The sequence below is a fragment of the Prionailurus viverrinus genome, chromosome E1 (genome assembly GCF_022837055.1).
Source record: "Prionailurus viverrinus isolate Anna chromosome E1, UM_Priviv_1.0, whole genome shotgun sequence".
Classification (NCBI taxonomy): Eukaryota; Metazoa; Chordata; class Mammalia; order Carnivora; family Felidae; genus Prionailurus; species Prionailurus viverrinus.
The window spans coordinates 24,464,073-24,484,616 of NC_062574.1; the positions used below are offsets into that span (position 1 = coordinate 24,464,073).

The 20,544-nt window shown below is 50.3% G+C and overlaps 2 protein-coding genes across 9 annotated transcripts in view; one reads left to right on the forward strand and one right to left on the reverse strand.

Moving 5' to 3' along the window:
- PIGW (phosphatidylinositol glycan anchor biosynthesis class W) overlaps positions 1–18,093 on the reverse strand; it is a 29,134-nt gene extending 11,041 nt beyond the window's left edge. The window contains exons 1-2 of the mRNA XM_047832804.1: positions 17,702–18,093; positions 16,108–16,594 (exon numbers count right to left, since the gene is read on the reverse strand). The gene's annotated coding sequence lies outside the window, so the exon portion shown is untranslated. The remainder of the gene's footprint in view (positions 1–16,107; positions 16,595–17,701) is intronic.
- MYO19 (myosin XIX) overlaps positions 1–20,544 on the forward strand; it is a 31,774-nt gene that overhangs the window by 7,220 nt on the left and 4,010 nt on the right. For 4 of the 8 annotated variants that reach the window (XM_047832782.1, XM_047832787.1, XM_047832789.1 and 1 more), the window contains 18 exons: positions 1,420–1,533; positions 5,620–5,752; positions 6,429–6,498; positions 7,053–7,155; positions 7,800–7,896; positions 8,038–8,114; positions 9,801–9,948; positions 10,310–10,481; positions 12,219–12,292; positions 12,977–13,098; positions 13,267–13,380; positions 13,640–13,816; positions 14,132–14,284; positions 15,331–15,438; positions 16,265–16,335; positions 18,096–18,199; positions 19,768–19,934; positions 20,065–20,194. In XM_047832782.1, coding sequence (XP_047688738.1) covers positions 1,420–1,533; positions 5,620–5,752; positions 6,429–6,498; positions 7,053–7,155; positions 7,800–7,896; positions 8,038–8,114; positions 9,801–9,948; positions 10,310–10,481; positions 12,219–12,292; positions 12,977–13,098; positions 13,267–13,380; positions 13,640–13,816; positions 14,132–14,284; positions 15,331–15,438; positions 16,265–16,335; positions 18,096–18,199; positions 19,768–19,934; positions 20,065–20,194 — 2,134 coding nt within the window. Of the gene's footprint in view, positions 1–1,419; positions 1,534–5,602; positions 5,753–6,428; positions 6,499–7,052; positions 7,156–7,799; positions 7,897–8,037; positions 8,115–9,800; positions 9,949–10,309; positions 10,482–12,218; positions 12,293–12,976; positions 13,099–13,266; positions 13,381–13,639; positions 13,817–14,131; positions 14,285–15,330; positions 15,439–16,264; positions 16,336–18,095; positions 18,200–19,767; positions 19,935–20,064; positions 20,195–20,544 lie in introns of all 8 variants that reach the window. The other 4 variants (XM_047832785.1, XM_047832786.1, XM_047832790.1 and 1 more) reach the window with 3 other exon arrangements.

Here is a 20,544-nt window from a genome sequence, read left to right on the forward strand (position 1 = left end):
GCTGAGAAAAATGAGAGGAGTAAATGCTGATGGGATGGAGATGGTACAGGCAGGGAATTGGCTAGTTGGTGTTTAAGTGCATGATGTGTTCAGGGAGAGGCAAGAGCAAATGTGCTGGCAGGAGGGCTGCTGTCAAGGAGAGAAGTAGTAGATGAGATGGGAGATGAGATAAGAAGGGTCTGAAGCAGGCAGAGTGAATCTACAGTGCTTTGTCCCCAGGGACTGACTAGAGCTGGAGGAGTTAGGTTCAGGAAAGTAAAACAGGATATAGGGAGAACAGTTGGAAGCTTTTAACAGTTCAGGCAAGAGGTGGCAGGGGCAGGTGCAGAGGGATGGCACTGACACCATCCAGAATGGTGCCTTTTCCCTTCAGGTGGCACTGACACCATCCAGAATGGTGCCTTTTCCCTTCAGGTAGGTGGTAATTGCTAGGCGGGCAGTGCTGGGCTGGCTAGGCATCATGCAGATGGCATCGCCCTCCTGAAGCTCGTGTGTGGTTAAGTGTCCAAGTGTGGTTAAGTGGACTCCTTGGGAAGTCTGCTCTGAGAGCCCATATCTCACTCACTGACTCCTTCTTCAAAGGCAAAAGCCATGTCATGGTTACCTATTTCCCCAGTGCCTGGTTTAATGCCCAGCACATTGAGGATAATTAAATACCTGTTGATGGAAAGAACAGTGGCCTTGGAATTTAAATCACATGGTTGTATTTACTTGCTGAGAGACCTTGGAAAGGTTATTTAGCCCCTCCAAACCTCAGATTTCTCATTTATACAATAGGATTAGCTATGTAACTAATGCACAGATTTTTAAAAAAAAAATTTAATGCTTTTTTCTTTTTGAGAGAGAGAGAGACAGAGAGACAGAGAGAGAGAGAGAGAGAGAGAGAGAGAGAGATGAGTGCGAGCAGGGGAGGGGCAGAGAAAGAGGGATACCCAGAATCCGAAGCAGGCTTCAGACTGAGCTGACAGCACAGGGCATGACGTGAGGCTGGAGCCCATGAATTGCAGGCTCATGACCTGAGCTGGGGTTGGATGCTTAACCGACTGAGCCATCCAGGTGCCCCTAATGCATAGATTTTTTTAGGCAGTAACTTGTAGGAAAATTCTTTGCATGCTACAAAGTACAATAACATAAAATAATAAATAGCAGAAAAAGACTATTAAGATAAGATGGGAGGACAGTGTTAAGGTCATAGACTGGTCAAGGCCAGCACTGCTTCCAGTCTGAGAGAAGATGGGTAATTATAGCCAGCATAGGGGTCTCATAGTTTGGTCTAACACTGTTACAGCCAGGAAGTTTTTCTAGAGGAAGCCTCCTTGTACTGCTGTTGGCAGCCTCCCCATTTCAGCCATCATTGGATCAGCCACTATTTGGAGACAGTCATTCCCTCATGTGACCTTTTACCCCTTGATGTTCTAGAAACTGAGGCCTCACATCTTTGCTGTGGGTGAACAGACCTATAGGAATGTCCAGAGCCTGATCGAACCAGTCAACCAGTCTATCATTGTCAGCGGAGAGAGTGGTGCTGGAAAGGTAAGGAGGGCGTCTTTCCCACCCTCTCAATTTCGTGACTGGTGGGGGTGGTAGAAAGGAAGGAGTGGAGTTGTTTGCTGCCTAGTCCAGATAGGCAGATAGTCTGGCTCAAACAGAAAGTCACTGTGCAACGGTGGGCAAGCACTGGGCAGGAAGTCAGGAGACAGGTTCTAGTCCAGGCTCTTCCATGTAACCCTGGGTAAGATTCTTTCTTTCTCAGTCTTCCTTTTCTTATCAAATGTCTCAGCCCTTGGGGTTCCTGGGTGTTTCAGTTGGTTACGCATCTGATTTCGGCTCAGGTTATGATCTCATGATTCGTGGGTCCAAGCCCCATGTTGGGCTCTGTGCTAATAGCTCAGAGCCTGGAGCCTGCTTCAGATTCTGTGTCTCCCTCTCTCTCTCTCTCTCTCTCTCTCTGCCCCTCACCTGCTGGCACTCTGTCTCTCTCTCAAAAATAAATGTTAAAAAAAATTACAAAACAAAAAAAAGTCTCAGCTCTGGGGCACCTGGGTGGCTCAGTTGGTTAAGCGTCTGCCTTTGGCTCAGGTCATGATCTCATGGTTTGTGAGTTCGAGCCCCACATTGGGCTCTCTGCTGTCCACATAGTGCCTGCTTTGGATTCTCTGTACCCCTCTCTCTCTCTCAAAAATAAATAAATAAAACTTCAAAAATGTTAAAAACAAAAAAAAGGTCTCCTCTCTGACACCATTGGAAACAGAGGTCAGCTATTGGGATTCCAGAATAGTGGTTAAGAGCACATTAGAAAGGAATTTAGCTTCTGCAAACCTCAGTTCTTTCACTTGTAAAATGATAAGGACAGGAGGACCAACACCTAACTCCTGGGACTCCAATGACCGTTAAATGAACAAGTGCACATAGGCACTTGGTGGCATGCTTGGCACATGGCAGAACTCCTCTAAAGTAGCTGGGGTGACTTGTGGGAAAGGGTTTATTGGAGGAGCCCACTTGAATCCTCGGGTCCCCCATGATGGCAAGGGCAGTGCATCAGGCCGGTTGTGGCGAAGGAAAGAAGCATTTGATATGATCAACTGGCCCCCTAGGTGGCAGAACCACAAATGAGACAGAATGTTGCACAGGGATGGTTAAGGAGTTGCACAGCTGGTCAGAGGAGGCCAATGGGCCAGGCCTCACCACCTTCTTGCCAAGCCTCACCTAGCCACCCCACCCTTTCCACAATGCTTTTACCCTCACAAGAGATTCTTTTTTTTTTTTTTTTTTTTTTTTTTTTTAAGTTTATTTTTGAGAGAGAAAGCATGAACGGGGGTGGGGCAGAGAGGGAAAGAGAATTCATGCTGTCAGTACAGAGCCCATCACAGGGCTTGATCCCATGAACTGTGAGATCATGACCTGAGCTGAAATCAAGTTGGATGCTTAACCAACTGAGCCACCCAAGCATCCCCACAAAGAATTCTTTAGAACATAAACTGCTTCTGCCTATACTCACATATGAGAGAATTGCTGAGTACTGAGTACCTGGCAGCTTCTAAGCCTCGGCTAGCCACTGAAGAGTGGCAGGGGGAGGAAAGAGATGGAAAATGCAAAATATAGCTTTTAGAGGGCTCAGTCCACTGGGAAAGATAGGCAAGGAAACAGGTGAAGACAGTAAGCTGCAGGGAAGGCAGCTTGGACTTGGATGTAGAGAGGATTTTTAAGAGCTCCATCAAGGTAGCCAGTACAATAGCTCATACCCAGCTCCTAGAGAAAGTTCATTGTCCTCCAGAGCAATTGTGGGGCGCTGAGGCTATACCTGGCCTGAAACCCATGCAACCAAAGTGCTGTAGCCCTTTATTGAGCAGCCACTATGTTCATGTGCTGGGTCTGTATGTTTTTTTTCATTTATTTTTAATAAGTAGTAGCATAGTTACATAGTTCAAAAATCAAGTGTACTGCAAGGCTTACAAAGAAAAATAGCAACCCCACCCCATATCTCTCAAGACTATTCCCTCTCTCCAGAGGCAACTACTTTCACATCTTCTAGCAGTTTATTTGGGTGTTTGCATCTGTATTTCTAAACAATATGCTTATATTGTTAATTTTTCAGTTTTTGACCTTATCTGTTCACTTCCTACTATGATTAAGGTGCCTGGGTGGTTCAGTCGGTTAAGTATCCAACTTTGGCTTGGGTCATGATCTCATGGTTTGTGGGATCGAGCCCCACATTGGGCTCTGTGCTGTCAGCCTGGAGCCCGCTTCGGATTCTGTGTCTCCCTCTCTCTCTGCCCCTCCCCTGTTTATACACTCTCTCTCTCTCTCAAAAATAAATAAACATGAAAAGAATTTAAAAAACTTAGCCCTATTTCTCTGCCCCCAAATACATAAGTAATTATGTATAAAATTCATGATTTTATTTTTAATGTTTATTTATGTTTGAGAGAGACAGAGACAGAGACAGAGACTGTGTGTGAGCAGGGGAGGGGCAGAGAGAGACGGAGACAGAATCTGAAGCAGGCTCCAAGCTCTGAGCTGTCAGCACAGAGCCTGATGCGGGGCTCAACCCAGGAACCATGAGATCACCACCTGAGCCAAAGTTGGATGCTCAACCGACTGAGCCACCCAGGCGTCTCTCATGATTTTTAATTAATATGCAGTATTACAGCCATGTATGTATTATTCACAGCAGAACCGTATAATATACTATCCTTTCTTATATAATTTTTACTTTCCCTCTACTTAATAATTGCCCTTTTTTTTTCATTTGTTTAGTTTCTGTATACCTATTATTATTACTAAACTTGTCACCAAAGCTGGACTCACCTGATGGCAAGTATATCAGGTTTTTTTGTTTGTTTGTTTTTTGTTTTTTTTTGTCATGGGGGTATTCTTTTGGAGCTCCCAGATCTCCTGCTCCGACCTGGACTGGTGGGAGGCCTGGACTGCCAAGGGCTGTTGCCATGCAATTACTACCTGGGAGCTTCTCTGCCTCGCTCTGGGGATTCCCCAGTTGCCCTCTGTCCTATGACAAACCCCCTTGCTGGAACCCATGGCTTCAACTTCTTTAACAGCCTTGTTTTTATGGAGCACATTCTTTAGTAGCTTCCTGAAAAAAGTGTGTGGAGGGCAAATTTTTGAGTTGCACATCTGAAAATGTTTATTTTGCCTCAAACTTGATATGTTGGCTGGATTATATAATTCCAGGTTGGAAATCATTTTCTTTCCAAATTTATAAGGTTTTTTCTTCTATATTTTTTGAGTGTTGTGATAGAGAGTCCCAGTCCATAATGGTGATTTGTTTTTTCTTTCTAAAAGCCTTTAGAATCTTCATTTTTATCCATAGGTGTTAAAAACTCAGTCTTTATCTTGGTATGGTTTTTGTTTTTTGTTTTTTGTTTTTCATTTATTGTGCTGGATATTTTGTGTGGGTCTTTTTAACCTGAAAACTCATGTTCTTTTCTTTGGGGAAATTTGTATTCTAATAATTTAATAATTTCCTCCGTTTTTTCTTTCTTTAACTTCTCTGTTAGTAGGAAGTTTGAGTAATTGTTTAATAGTCTTATTTTTCTCACTTACTCTTCCATCTCTTAATATTTTGTTCTACCTTCTGGGAGCTATTCTCTACCTTATAATTCATTTGAATTTTGCAATTGTGTTGAAAAAAGGTTAATTCTAACAGTTCTTTTTTTTTTAAATACCTTTTTTGTTTCTTTATTTTTGAGAGAGAGAGCTCATGCTAGCACAAGTGGGGGAGGGGCAGTGAGAGAGGGCGACAGAATCTGAAGCAAGCTCCAGGCTCTGAGCTGTCAGTACAGAGCTGAATGCAGGACTCGAACTCATGAGCTATGAGATATGACCTGAGCCGAAGTCAGACGTTTAACTGACTGAGCTACCCAGGTGCCTCTTCCTTTATTTCTTAAAGGTGTCCTCTGGAACTAGAAGCAGCAGAAGTGAGCAACCCTCCCATTTCACAGATGGGTGAAGTGCCTTGTCCAAGGACATAGTTAAATTCACTATTCCCCCATTTGGTCAGCAACATGTCTGGTGGAGAAGAGGGCTCTAGTGGGCAGCATATCCTGAGGTCTGGTGGGAGGGAACATGGACTCGTCTCCCACAGGGTTGTTTCTGCTGCAGACATGGACATCCCGCTGCCTGATGAAGTTCTACGCTGTGGTGGCTGCCTCACCCACATCTTTGGAGAGTCACAAAATTGCAGAGAGAATTGAACAGCGCATCTTAAACTCCAACCCTGTCATGGAAGCTTTTGGTGAGCTTGGTGTCCTGTGCATAGTACCTCGGTTCCATTTCTTCTGGGATTTGCCATCTCCCAGGGAAAGGGGTAGTGCTTTGAGAGGAGAGTGTATCACTCACTGCCTTGGACCCTTAACCTCCTTCCAGGTACCCTTGGCCTCCTTCCACTAGAGTCATCCCCTCCTCTAGCCTAGGTAGATGTAACAGTATGCTGGAGAGGACTTTGTGGCTCTCCTAGTTCAAATCCTGTTCTTACATACAGTTTCCTGATGCTTCAGGGAAGAAGGGGACTTGTCTAAGAATGCTCATCAGTTATTGTCCATGTTGGGACTCGAGCCTAGATGTGTCAGGCTGGGCCTACAGCTGCCCAGATGTAGGGTGAAGATAGGTTTGTTGTACCTAGATGTTACCTAACTCAGTAGTGACAGCTTGTTGATTTTGGTCCTTTCCCTTCAAAGAAGACAGTCCCCGACCACTGAGACTTGCTCATTCTAGTTCATTGCTAGGAAGTTCTAACTCTCCTGAAACACACTTGCTGAAGCCCGAGTGCCCATTCTCTAGTCCAGTCCCCTGTGACCTGGAAACCCACAAAGGGGCCTTCAGGTGACTTGCAGGTAGAGATAGCCCCCACCTTGGCCCATGAGGACCCTATAAACGTTGGGGAGTGTTATAAACATAGGTGTGATCTGTAGGGAATGCGTGCACACTGAGGAATGACAACAGCAGTCGCTTTGGGAAGTTCATCCAGCTACAGCTGAACAGGTAATGGCTGCTGCCACTCTGGCTGATGGGAGGACTGGGGTGGGGAGTTTGCAAGTGACTGGGGCAGTCTCCAGCCTGGGCTACCCTTATGGGCAGAACCCTGCTCCTCTTGGCATGTAATGTTTGTGGGCTAAATGAGCCTGAGGGTGATCTTTGAACCTAGAGACTTCTAGCTACTCCAGCCTCAGGGACCCAGAGGCAGTATTCTTGTCATGGCCTGTGAGTTCCTCCCGGCTTCACCCTTGCTTGGGGGCTTTGAGTTAAACTACCACCTTTCTGGACTATACCCCTACACTTGAAACTGGGGCTTCTGTTCTTGGTTTGGGATGGGACAAAATGACATATAGAGGGCTTGGTCCTGTCCACTGAGCTGGTCGCAGGGGAAAGTTCCAGAACAGCTAAGGACCTGCTGAGTGGTCCTTGTCCTCAACACCCACTTTAAGTGAAAGAGCTTTGGGGGGAGTGGCTAGATTGCATTCTGGGACAAGATAGTACCTAATAAATGGCTATGGAATGAACAGACCACTAATGGGCTCTGGCGTGCTTGTGCCCAGTACCCAGCAGATGACTGGAGCTGCAGTCCAGACGTACCTCCTAGAGAAAACTCGAGTGACCTGCCAGGCCTCCAGTGAGAGGAACTTCCACATCTTCTACCAGGTTTGTGTCAGGCTGGGCCCACAGCTGCCCAGATGTAGAGTGGAGATGGGTCTGAGTGTCCAAACCCTCCCCTCCACCCCCACTATGTTCCAGGCCTGCCTCATTACCTGGCTTTCAGTGATGCCGCCCCTTATTCCTAGAAGTTTTATGCAACACTTCTGCCTCACGTTGGACCTCCACTCCCAGGATGGTTTTGACATGGAGATGCATTTGCTTTCTCTGTCAGACCAAAAGGTCCTTGAGACTGGGACTGTGTCACCCTCACCAAACTGAAGACTCCTAGAATGGCAACTGTTTCCAACAGAATGAGGGCTTCCCTAGAACTGTGTCTGATGTGTCTTCCATCAGACTGGGGGTTCCCTAGAACATGGATAGTACATCTCCCTGCTCTCAGGTGGGGACTGGGGGCTCTCTAGACAGGAGTGCTTTTCTCATCAGACCACAGGCCTCAGCAGGCTTTTTTGCATCAGAGATATTTAGAATATTTACTGTGGGCTTTTGCCCCTGGACCTGCCCTGGGCTCTGTGCCCTGACGTCTCAGCCTTGTAATGTCGAAGCATTTCTCTTCATCACAACCCCAGGCTTATGCAGGCCTGGTCTTCCTCACACCCCCACCTCAGCCACCCTCCCACCCCTCCCCACAGATCTGTAAAGGAGCCAGCGTGGATGAGAGGCTCCAGTGGCACCTCCCCGAGGGAGCATCCTTCTCTTGGCTACCTAACCCAGAGAGGACCTTGGAAGGTAGGGGGAGTCTTGCCTAGCACCCTGGGCTAGCCCATCAGTACCCACTCACATTCTGCATAGGGCCTGCCTTCTTCACTCCTTGAAGCCCCTGTTGACCTCGGGTGCTGACACTGGGCTGTGATTTGGATTCTTTTTCAGAGGATTGTTTCCAGGTGACCAGAGAGGCCATGCTTCATTTGGGCATTGACATCCCCACTCAGAACAACATCTTTCAGGTGAGAAGAAAAGGCATACCTCTTACGTTTGGTAGATGTGATGGATGGGCAACCCCTTTCATAGGCCCCTTCTCTGAACTCTGAGGATCTAGGACTTTAGGCCCCACTGTGTAATTTCTAAGGAGTCAACTATCCTCTGTGCACCTGAGCCTGGACAGGGAGTCAGGGTGGACAGAGCATAGAGGACAGTGATCAAGTGCACAGTACTCTATTATAAAATCTAGCACAGTGGCCCGGGGGACAGGACGAGGTGCCTGGGTCAGTTATCACTGCAGTGATCAAAATAGAGAAGTGATGCCACCACATGTTCATCCAGTGTATTCATATTTTAAAATCATGCTCATACCTCTTAGTTATTTGTTTTTTTGAACAGTCCTGTGTATATGGAGATTTTTCCCATTTTGTGCTTGAGAAAACTAGAGAGGTAAAGTAACCTCCCCAAGGTCAGACATCACCATAGGGCAGTTTGTACCAGGTGTAGTAATTCTGACTTCTGCTTTCTTTCCCTCCTCTTGGATGGAGTGCTGACCCATGTGACCTGGGCGCCGCTCATCCCACTAGTGGCCTCTCTTCTCCCTTCTGTCTTTGCTAACTGGGCTCACTACCTCCCTCTGCCATCACCTCCTCACCCACCAGAGCAACAGGAGGGGGATACATAGGATAGGCTGGTAGCAGATACGGAGAAACCCCTGCAGGGAGATGGCAGTACAGTGGAAACTGACCTCTACCTCTGGATTGGGGCTGCTCAGGCAGGGAGGGGATCATGGCCAGTATGGGCACCATCAGGTTTGGCCACAGGGACAGCACATGGGAACAAGCCCAGGACAAGTGGACAACACCAGGGGTCTGGACAGGAGTGTTGGCTTGACAGTATCATGAGCCTCTACCCATTGGGCACAGCAGTCTTCTTCCAAGGTAGATTGTGGCCTGAAAGCTGGTATCATGTGGAGATACCCTGCCTGGGACCAAACAGGGATGGTAGGAGAGGCTCTGCTCTCCCCATAAGGGTCTAAGGGTTCCCCAGCTGCTGGACATATGAGTCTCCTCTCTATAGCCCCTGGAGACTCATCCTTATGGATCAGTGAGTGTACAGGTAAGGGAGCACCCACTATTAGGAGACCAAGATCACAGATCCTATCCTGGACTGTGCTGTCAGCTGCCTAGCAGTGCTGAGAAAGGACCAAAGGGAACCAGGGCCAAACCCCCACCAGCCACACAGAAAGAGCCTGGTCCACAAGTAACAGGAGTGGTGTTCTCACAGTTTGCTCCTGGAGGAGGGGAGGCACAAGGACAGACAGTGGGTGACATAGGAGCCCACTGGCTGCCCTGGGAGACATCTGAAGTCAGACTACATGGATTCTCATCCTGCCTTTCTCTTTTACTACGTCTGTTGCCTATAGGCTTGTGATTTAAAGATTTTATTTTTTTAAGTAATCTCTACACTCACCATAGGGCTTGAATTTACAACCCCAAGATTAAGAGGCACATGCTTCACTGAGCCAGCCAGAAATCCCTATAGGTTTGTAATTTAACATTTCCCTGTGTCATTTCTGTCATGGGTATCAATTGGGAGTTTCTGTTACTATTTTGTTCTCATGATTATATTCATCAGGAGAGGGGCCTCTCCCAGGCTAGGCTTCAGCCCTTGAGAAGGTGCTCCTGTCATGTCGTCTCCTGTCTGCTCAGGTCCTGGCTGGACTGCTGCACCTCGGAAACATCTGGTTTGCTGACTCTAAGGATGAAGCCCAGTCCTGCCAGCTGATGGACGATGCCAAGTGTGAGAACAAGGATGGGGGTCTGTGTATCAGCTTTGGTCACACACCCAGGGAGCAGGGTATGCCCTGTCTGGAAAAGGGCCAACACTGGTGGGACCTGGTGGGAGGCCAGAGGGTGAAATTTGGAATGTGAGGATGCCCTTGATGAAACCATGGATGTTACTTCTTACCCTATCTCTGGTGAGGCAAACAGCATCATCTCTGTTTTACAGGTGAGAAAACAAGAGAGGGTTTATAAAGTGATTTGCCCCACATATGGCAGTGTGGACCGGGACATATAAGTCCTGGGTTCAAGTCCAGTCTCTTCTTTGGGCAAGTCTCCTCATGCACCAGAACCTAGGTTTATTCTGTCCAGTTGGGTGACTTCACAGTGTCTTGTAAAGAGGCCTTTTTGGATGGAGGGTGATTTGTCCCTCTCAGGCTCTATCAGGACATCAGCCTCACTGCTGCAGCTTCCAGAAGACCCATTGCTGGAGACACTGCAGATTAGAACCATCAAGGCAGGCAGGCAGCAGCAGGTATTCCAGAAGCCCTGCTCCCGAGCCGAGTGTGACACTCGCAGAGACTGTCTGGCCAAACTAGTCTATGCACGGTAAGCACTCTGGGCCCTGCCCTCCTTCCAAGTTCTCCCCCTCTCTGGAGTTGGATCAGACACCATCATGCAATAGGCCCAGGCCCACGGTGAGGGCTTCCAGATAAAGCATATGAATGGACAGCAGGGAATGAATGGCTTCTGGGTTTTCCCCGGGCATGGCCTTTGACCTTAATTCCGGAGTACTCTGCATGGGGAAGTTGCCACATTCTGGGCTAGATTCAGCTCATTAATAAAGTATAGGAGCCTGCCCTGCCCTTGGCCATGGGTGAGGAAAGCCTGCTTAGGTCTTCACGGGCACATCAGGCCTCCAAGCTGATCTGGGGTTCTCAGAGTTCCAGGTTTAGACCTATGGGTGAATAGGGTCCTCAATCTCCACGTGACCTTATACTTCATCTCTTCATGTTACCTGGGGAAATTGATAGATGGTAGGGCCAGTAGTGTGGCCCACAGTCTCAGACAACACAGTGTGCAGCAAATGGGAGTCCACAACAGGGTGAAGGTGGGGGTCCTGGCCTTTTCCTTGTGGGTTATTTGAGCAGCTCCACATTCTGGCCATGTGGTTAAGGGTGGTTTCTCACCCTGGGTTCTAAGTAAGGGAGCCTTGGGTACCAAGTAAGGAGTCAGGGGACCCAGAATCCTCCAGAACCATGGGTCAGAACACGTGTGTATGTGTGTGTGTGTGTGTGTGTGTGCGCGCGCGCGTGTGCATGCGTGTGTGCTCATGGGAACCTGGGCACCTGGGGAGAGGGTCCCCCCCATGTTCATGAACTTCTTGAAGAGTCAAGAGCTTGAGAAGCATTACTGAGGGAAGATCTGCTGAGTTGAACATTGCCTAGGGCAGCTTGGCTCAGACGGATCCCAATTCAGGAAGAGACTCTTTTCCCATTGCCTTGAAGCTAATTTCATGCCAAAGACTTTTAAAGCCTGTGTCAAGTCACTGTAAAATCGGTAAAATAAAATATGATGATCATAGATCGTGTGAACCTCTAACCATAGAGCACTTCATACTTAATAAACATCAGATCATTGTAACACTAGGTCACTTGTTTTCAGTGCCTCAGACAGGTACTTGGAGCCCCTGGTACAAAAGCAGAAACCCTTAACTGACTGAATTGCAATAAACTGCAGAGCAGTCACTTTAAGAAAAATCGTAAGAAAGAAATTCCTTAATAGTATTGTACATGTCACCAGCATAGTAACTGCCTCACCGTCTCAGGGTGGGGTGCTCCAGAGTGCAGAGTACCCCTTGCCCTCAGGTGACTCGGGGCCTGCTTATGCAGGACTAAGGGATGTGGCAGGGTCTTGAGCTCTAGGTGCCACAGGTCCAGTTTTCAGGGGTGTCCAGTGAACTCAGTTCTTTGCAAACTCCACCTAGGCCTTCCTGTTCACCCCTTCCCTTCCAGTTAAGACACTAGCTGGGTGTCTGGCCAAGTGACTGATGGAGTCCCATTCCCTGTCTAGCCCCAGAGTCTACCGGTCGTGTGTTCAGTCTTGTTGGGAGGACAGGCCGGGTTTGTGCATCCTAGGAACATGCATGACCACAAGCCTGCATTTGTAGTGGGGCAAAATGGGATGGGCAGCAAATGGGAGGAAAGGGTTTGATCCTTTGGCGTGTCTGGCTGGGAATACAGGCCCTTCAGAGTGTGGCACCCTGGCTGGAGGAGCAGTTTTGCTATCTCAGGCTTATCTGACCTCTCACCAGAGTCCTCTCTCCCTCCACCCCCACCCCAACAGGCTGTTTGACTGGCTGGTATCCGTGATCAATAGCAGCATCTGTGCAGACCCTGACTCCTGGACCACTTTCATAGGTAGCAGGGGCTCACCCTTTCAGGAGCACTCCTTCGAAAAAACAGTCCAGTCCAGTGTGCAACTCCAGGCAGCTCTTTTCCCTTCTCTGCACCCCCATCTCCTCATTGTCCACCAGTGTCTGGGCAAGGGTGTCTCTGTGTTCTCGGTGCCCACATCTGAGCCATCTGTAGCTCTCCAGGCAGATTCAGATGGTGTTCTGTCTGTGAGGGCCCCTCCTCTCCCCTGAAACAGCCCCAGCCTCAGGAGAACTGTGAGGGGATAGGCACAATGGCTAGATTAGAAGGGATTTGGGGGACATGGTAACATGGTTGGAACTGGGGTGGGGTAGTCAGGTGGAGGAGGAAGTAAAGCTCAAAGATGTGAGGTTTGCTCAAGAGACAGTGGAATTCTAGATACCAACAGGGCTGGTGAGATCAAAGCCCTCTAAATTGGATTGGACACAAAATGTTCCCTAGGCTGCCCCTCACACCTTATTCAGCCTTTCTTCCTGCTTTGAATTCTGAGGGGCCATGAAGTGGAGATGCGACCCACCCCAGGGCATTGTGTTTACTGTGCCCACTGCTGGGTGTCCTGCTCATTCAACCTCTCCAGGGTACCAAGTATGAGGTTTCACCCTGGACTCCTGTAGTACCCCTGCCCCTGCTCCCTGCAGTGGCCCCATGGGTTCTGCCCCATCCTCTCAGGCCTGCTGGATGTATATGGATTTGAATCATTTCCCAATAACAGTCTGGAACAGTTGTGCATCAACTATGCCAACGAGAAGCTACAACAGCACTTTGTGGCTCACTACCTGAGGGCTCAGCAGGTGAGAAGTGGAGTGCTCCTTCCAGGGTCTGACCCAGAGCCTTTAGTTCCTTATTTGATGCTGCTCTGGAATATCCTGTGGTACTGAGGCCAGCCATGGATGACCTATCTGGGCCTCAGATCACAGATGCTTTCTCCTGCCACCCAACTGCCACCTTTGGTCCCCTAGGAGGAATATGCAGTTGAGGGCCTGGACTGGTCCTTTGTCAGCTACCAGGACAACCAGGCCTGTTTGGATCTCATTGAGGGAAGCCCCATCAGTATCTGCTCCCTCATAAATGAGGTAGGGTCAACTAGTATGCTAAGCACCAGAGTTCGTCTCTGGGCTTTTCTGGGGCCTCAGAGACCATACTAGGCCCTCTCTGTGTCTCTCTCTTCTCATCTGCCAAATGGGTTTGCTAATCCCTATGTTCCTTCCCTCTCAGGGTCACTATGATGCCTATGTGACAGCTATGCTGCTGGTGGGGGGCGGGGGGGATCCATGATGGTTGTGGCGAGCCTGTCTCATATTTGTGGCTGAGTGTCCATTGCATCCCATGCAGGAATGCCGCCTTAATCGGCCAAGCAGTGCAGCCCAGCTCCAGACACGCATCGAGAGTGCCCTGGCAGGCAGTCCCTGCCTGGGCCACAACAAGCTCAGCCGGGAGCCCAGCTTCATCGTGGTGCATTATGCAGGGCCTGTGCAGTACCACACGGCAGGTCTGGTGGAGAAGAACAAGGTGGGGGCTGGGCCACGGCCTGTGGGGGCCTGCGTGAAATGAGGTGTTGAGTCATTGCTGCATATACATGGAAGATTCTTGTCTTGCATTCTCTCTCTCCTGAATATCCTCCCAGAATCCAAGTCACCTCTTTGGCCTACCTGCCTGACATCTCTGCTAATCAGGCATAAGCTGCCCAGAAATGACCCATGTCACAGTGGGTCTCCCGTAGAATCCCTTCTTCTGGGGCTTGGGTGAGCAGGGCTGGCAAGCCTGGGGACAACCCTGGTAGCACTCCACCTGCCCTTATCTGCTGTCCTTGTCCTTTCCTAATAGGACCCTGTCCCCCCTGAGCTGACCAGCCTCCTACAGCAATCCCAGGACCCCCTACTCAAGGTGCTATTTCCTTTGGACCCTGAAGAGAAGTCCCAGGAAGAGCCCTCTGGCCAGAGCAGAGCCCCTGTTTTGACTGTGGTGTCCAAGTTCAAGGTGGGTCCTGGGGGTGCTGATAGAATGTGCTTGATTCACTCATCAATCTCAAATATTTACCAAGCACCTCCCAGGATTGGTGGTTTGCTGGGGAACGTTGACAAGTGAGTAGACATGGTCCCAGTCTGCACGGAGTTGGTAGCCTCATGAGGAAGACCAAAACAGAAAACCAATAAATAGACATAACTGACATGACAGGAAGCCTAGGGGCTTAATGGGTGGCACAGTGGGCCTCTCACCCACGGCCGATAGGGTGGTCATGGAGGAACAATAGTTACATGAACCTCTGTGTCCCAGTCCATTCCTAGCTCTCCAGGTTCCTGCTCAAGCCCTGTCCTTGGCTTGCAGATTTGTCAACCTCCTCCAGCACCTTATGCTTTCTGCCCTCAACCCTTGACATTCTGCTCCACCTTCCTGGGATGCCCCTCCCTTGCCTGTACCACTCCCCATCCCCAGCCCCATCCCAGACTCCCACCCTCCACACCTCCTTAGTTGATTCCTTCTAGTCCTTCAAATTTCAGCCTAATCATTACCTCCTAGTGGAACCACTTGGTGGAGCCCAGGTTTGGTTAGCTCTTTCCTGCCTAGCCTCAGACACGCTACTGAGGGGGTGCACAACACACATTCATGTGACCCCATCAGACCCTGGGCTCTGAGCAGCAGACTGACTGTCTGGGCTTAATGAGAACAACAATTGTTGCCTGAATGAATGGCTTCTGAGATTGTTCTCTTCCAGGAAGATTGTTCTGGTGAGTGGGGGGGGGGGGGGGGGGGGGGGGAGGAGGTGTGGGGAGTGGAGACCAACCAGGTACAGATCACAGGTCAGGAAGGTCCCTAGAAGTGGAGGTGAGGGGCATTGGGAGCTCAGGCAAGGAGGGCGCATGGACTCAGTGAGCACCTCCCATAATCATCCCAGGGCCTGGGAGGATATCCGTCTCAGGGCTGTGAAGACTGCCAAGGGATGTTTGATGCAGTCACTAACCAGGGCCCCACTGATGCCCACAGGCAGCCTCAATCTGTCTGGCTCCTCATTCTCCCCGCTGCAGGCCTCCCTGGAGCAGCTTCTGCAGGTTCTGCATAGCACCACACCCCACTACATTCGCTGCATCAAGCCCAACAGCCAGGGCCAGGCGCACACCTTTCTCCAGGAGGAGGTAATTCACTGGGCCAGAGCTGCTTTGTAGGGAGCCCTATCTGGCCAAGGCCCTGAAGGGACGAAAGGCAGAACTTTGGCTCCAAGTGGAGTGACCAGAGCGAGTCTCTTGGGTTGAGTTTGACACTAGGGCATCTTGCGCCCCTGCTTTGGCAGGACAGTCATGTATGTTCTTGTGGTCTGTGCATGGCACAGTGAGCTAGCCAGGAAGCCTCCACTGCATCTTACATTCTGCTCACCAGTCCATGTGCCCTGATGAGACTGAAGCTGCCCGGAGGATTGGGTGATTAGCTGAAGGGTCTGAATCATCTTGCAGTCTGTGCACAGTGTGGCCACTTCTGACCAGAGGTAGTTTTTTTCTAATTTGCACAAAAGTTGATGGCCAGCAGCTGCCCTTTGTTCAGGGTACTGGGCTCTGATGGGGATGAGGCATGAGTGCTGGATGCTGGAGAGTGTCCCACAGTCAACTGGCCTTAGGGTTTACGGCCAGGATTTCTCCACTAAGGTCCCAATGAATCTTTACAATTTAACCTCTCCTGCTCCTCAGCTATGATTTACCCCACTGCCCACAAAATATAAAAATAAATAAACAAATTGGGTTAGGCTGCATTATAAGGCAGAGTCTCTGCACAGCTGGGAGTGATGAGACAGAAGTAGGACCAGCACTTACCTCCACGGTATCAGAAGCAGGAGAGTATACCCTCATCAGTCAAGCATGAGGACAGCCTGCAGGTTCACACGGACCAGAGCCTCAGAGGGCAGGAGTGGTATTTCTGGTCTGCTGGTCCCACACCACAGGTGCCCACCCTGTCTCCTCACCAATCCAGGTCCTCAGTCAGCTGGAGGCCTGTGGCCTTGTGGAGACCATTCACATCAGTGCCGCTGGCTTCCCCATCCGGTAAGTGGGCCAGGCCCCACAGTGGGCAGGGCCAGTGTTGGGGTGGAGCTTGGGACTCTGGCGTGACAAGACCTGCCCAGCCCAGAGCAGGATGTGGAGGTGAAGAGAAAGAGGCAGGTCTGCAGAAGTCAACCTGGAACTCAAGAGATTTCACTTGTTCATTTATCCATTCCCTTTCTGTGTACTGTTTTGCACCAGGCACTGTTGCTAGCATCAGTGAATAAGGAAGGTGAGCCTCTGCCTCTTGGGGCTTACATTCCTGTGGAGTCAAGAAGTATTAAGTTAATCAGTGCTAGGAAAGAGACAAAGTGCTGCTAGGTAGACTAATGGGGAAGAGGATCTTTGGGCTGGTTGGGGATGGACCCCTCTAAGCAGCTCAGGCCTCTGGGGAGGGAAGGGGCCAACCTGAGAAGATTTGGGGGAGGAAACAGCAAGCACAAAGCTCCAGCTTAGGAACCGAGATGCTAAAGTGCCTGCACATAGAGAAATGGGGGGAGAGGGGCCTCAGAAGTCCCATGAGGACTTGGCAGTTTTTCCAGAGGGCTGGGAAGCTGCTGGACATTGTGAGGAGAGAGTGCTGTGCTCTCATTCATGTTCTGTGGCTACCGTGTGGACGTTGGACACAGGGTCAGAAGAGAAGGGAGAAGATGCGTGAGGAGGCTATTGCGCAGGTGTATAGGCAAGATGGTGGCCACAAGAGGGTGGCAACCATGAAAAATGGAGAGACATGGGTTAAATTGGACTGTGGTTTGTGATAGAATCAAGACTGTAGGGTGATTGATCATGGGATGTGGGCAGGGGAGCAGTCAGCTTCCAGGTTGCACACATAACTCCCAGGCTTCTATCTGAGGCAAGTGGATGAATCAGGAAATCCTGTCCCTGAGATAGGATGTCTGGGGAAGGCACAGGCTGGAGGTGGGATAGGAGGGGAGTCAGGAATGTGGCCTTGTCAGGTTTGCAGTGGTTATAAGACAGGCTTGGGGCCCAGAACTTTAGGAACTGGAGGGTACATGAGGATCTGTCCTTGGTGGGTTGTAACACCATGAGCAAGGAGGAAATCACAGTGGGGAGAGAAGAGGGGTCTGAAGCCATTCACTGAGCAACATTCACATTTAGAGAGTGGGTAGGTAGATGATGAGAAACCAGCACCAGCAACTTGGGAGTTGTGGGTGAAGGAGGAAGCCAAGCTCACAGGGGTCCTGGGGGCTGAGAGAGCTGTATGGGGACAGGGGTCAGCCGGGCACCTGCCAGAGGCCAGTTGCTGGATTTGGTGGCATGGTGTTTGCTGATGGCTGCAACAAGAGCCACACTGGAACAGTGTTGGGGACAGAAGCCAGACTCAGGAGGAGGAGGTATAAATACGTACAGGGTGTCATCAGCTGTTTAAGTGTTGAGGTGAAGGGGAGCAGAAAAATCAGGAGGAAGCAGGGGATGCTGTGGAGTCAGAGAAGCAACAGATGTGGCTGACTGTATGAGTGATCCAGTTGGGGAGGAGCCAGCAAGCCCGTTTGGAAGGAGGCAGGCCAAAAATCCCCTACTAAAAGAGTGAGAAGCTTTGTTTAGGTAGACCAAGGCTGTAGAAGAGCAGGACCAGTTTAAAATGGTCTCCGCTGTGTAGTCTCTCCACAACCACAACCTCATCCATTCAGTGGGCAGTCATGGTAGCACCTCGCTCGGTTGTTGAGTAGATTAGCCCCAAGTGCTGTCCCAGGCTCACAGCTGTCACTTCATTGTTTGCTTCTGCCTGCTCTGGCTTCTAGAATCCCTCACCAGAACTTCGTGGAACGATATGAATTACTGAGAAGGCTCTGTACTCGCACATCCCCTGGATCCCATAGCCCATCTCCTGATGAAAGACATTCAGGTGAGTGGGGCCCATTTGCTAGTCATTTGTTCAAGCACAGTTTACTGAGCACCTGTCCTGGGCCATCTCAGGGCTAGGGGGTTGGACATTCAGAGAGGAGTAAAACACAGCCCTGTCCTCGAGGTTCTTGGTTCACTGGGGGAAACAGACTAAAAGAAGACAGTGGAGAAAGATGATAGGCAGAGCTAGGAACAGAATGCTGTGGGTAGTGCTGGGGAGGTATGAATCAGGGAAGGCTTCCTGGAGGAAGTGGTGTTTGAAGACCAGTGGTATTAGCCAAGTGAAGGGCATTCCACGGGACAGGTAGTTGAACAGAGGCCTGCAGGCAGGAGACAACACTGTGTGTGTAGAACTTGTAAAGGCAGAGAACAGTTGGAGGTGAGACTGGGGTAATAGGCAGGCCATGTCACAGGAGCAGAGCTCTATTCTCTGGGCAGATGAGGACGTCTCAGAGGAGGAAGGGAGTGATGTCAGCCATATGCTTTCTGGAGACCACTGTTAGGGGGCCCATGGCAGGCCTTGGGAGTGAGGTTGTTAGGTTGACTAGAGTTGAGAGAAGGTAGAGAGGCTTGGGGGTAGCTGCTGAGCTCTGCAGGACTGACTTGAGCTCCAGGTCCCTACAGTCATCCAGTGGAAATGTCTGCCAGGCACTCAGCAAGCCCTAATATCAAAGGAAAGCTCTGGACCTTGGCCCCAGTTTGGGGGTTGTCAGCATGTAGGGTAAGACCCTGGCATAGGTGGAGGAGGAAGAGGCCAAGGACAGAGTATGAGACCAATGCCCAGTAGGACCCTAGCCCAGCAGCATCTGCTTGCACCCACACAGCCTTACCTTGGGGCTTGTCAGGCCTGGGACAGTCCTGATTTCCTTCCTCTCTTGGGCTTAGTTTTATCACTTTCCTTTCATTCTTTTTCTCCACCTCTTTCCCTCTCCTCTCATGATTTGCTCTACTGCTCTGTGTCTTGTGCCCAAAGTCCCATTCGCCCCTGGTTGATTTTGGGATTTCTCGTCTGCGGCGTCTTCTTTGGCAGCCTCTGTCTCCAGAGAGGCACTGGGCAGCAAAAGGTGGTCAGAGCCCTCAGGTAAATCCTCCCTCTGCAAGAGCCAGCTATGTACAATGTGACATGGGGACCTGCTGGGCCTCCCTGGGACTGGGAGGTGTTCTCCCTTTTCCCATACATGGCAGGGAGTTAAGGGGTGAGGGGCTTAGGGGGTGGTCCACCTGCCCTGCTTGGCCCTCGGCATATTTGGGGCCTTGGAACAGATGCTGGCTGGTTGAAGGTTGGAATCCAGGCACCAGCTGCCCTTTGCCAGCTTGCCTGGGGGACCCACAGAAATGGAGGCTGTGGGCCAGCCACAAGTGGGGTTTCCGGTATTCCTCAGAATAGCCAGGGGCCTGAAGAACAACAGAGGGGTCACCTCTGCCCCCAAAAAAGGTGGAAGTGGTTAGAGGCAAGAACAGCAGCAAAGAAGCCTATGGAGTATGGGGGAGACCAGAACCAGTTTCTTAAGTCCACAGAAGCGTGTAGATGACCAAGAGCTGATGAGACCTCTGTCTCCCATCCCATAGAATGGTCTCCACATACCAAGGGAGCCACACTGCAACCTCTTCTCCAGGACATCCTCCATACTCTTCCAGCTCTAACTCAGGCAGCAGCCACACCTGGTGACCCAGCCGAGGCCACACCAGTCCCAGTGCATTGTGGCAGGACCAAAGTGTTTATGACTGACTCCATGGTAAGCTGGTTTGTGATGAGGAGGGTAGTTCACTAGCTGCGTGCTCTGCTTAGCAGGACGCTAAGTGTGGGTTCACCTCAGGGCGGTGGGAGGAGAGGCTGCAGACTTCAGTGGATACCCCTCCTCTCAGTTGGAGCTTCTGGAATGTGGGCGTACCCAGGTGCTAGAACAGTGTGCCTGCTGCATCCAGGGAAGCTGGAGGCGACACCGGCACCGCAAGCAGGAGAGGCAGAGGCAGGCCGCCACGCTCATCCAGGCAGGTAGGAGGGGTGGGGCTCTTGGGCACACAGCCACGGTTCCAGGCCAGCAGACGGACCTGGATGCAGTCCCTGTCAGCTGCTGCAGACCTTGCACACTACAGGTTTCCTTTGAAATGCTGCTGCTTGAACCCCCATATACTAAAGCTGTGTCCCAGCGTCAAGACCTCGACAGCACAAGCCTATGGTACCCTGGGACTTGAATCCTGATTCACCTCACCCAGAGTGTCTCTCCAGTTTAATGGAAGCCAGGTCACACCACAAATAAGGGTGGGGTGCTCTGTAGGCAGCAGAGGCTATAAATTTGCCTTTAATTCCCCTTTCCCAGACCTAGAGAGCGGTTTATGCCGTCT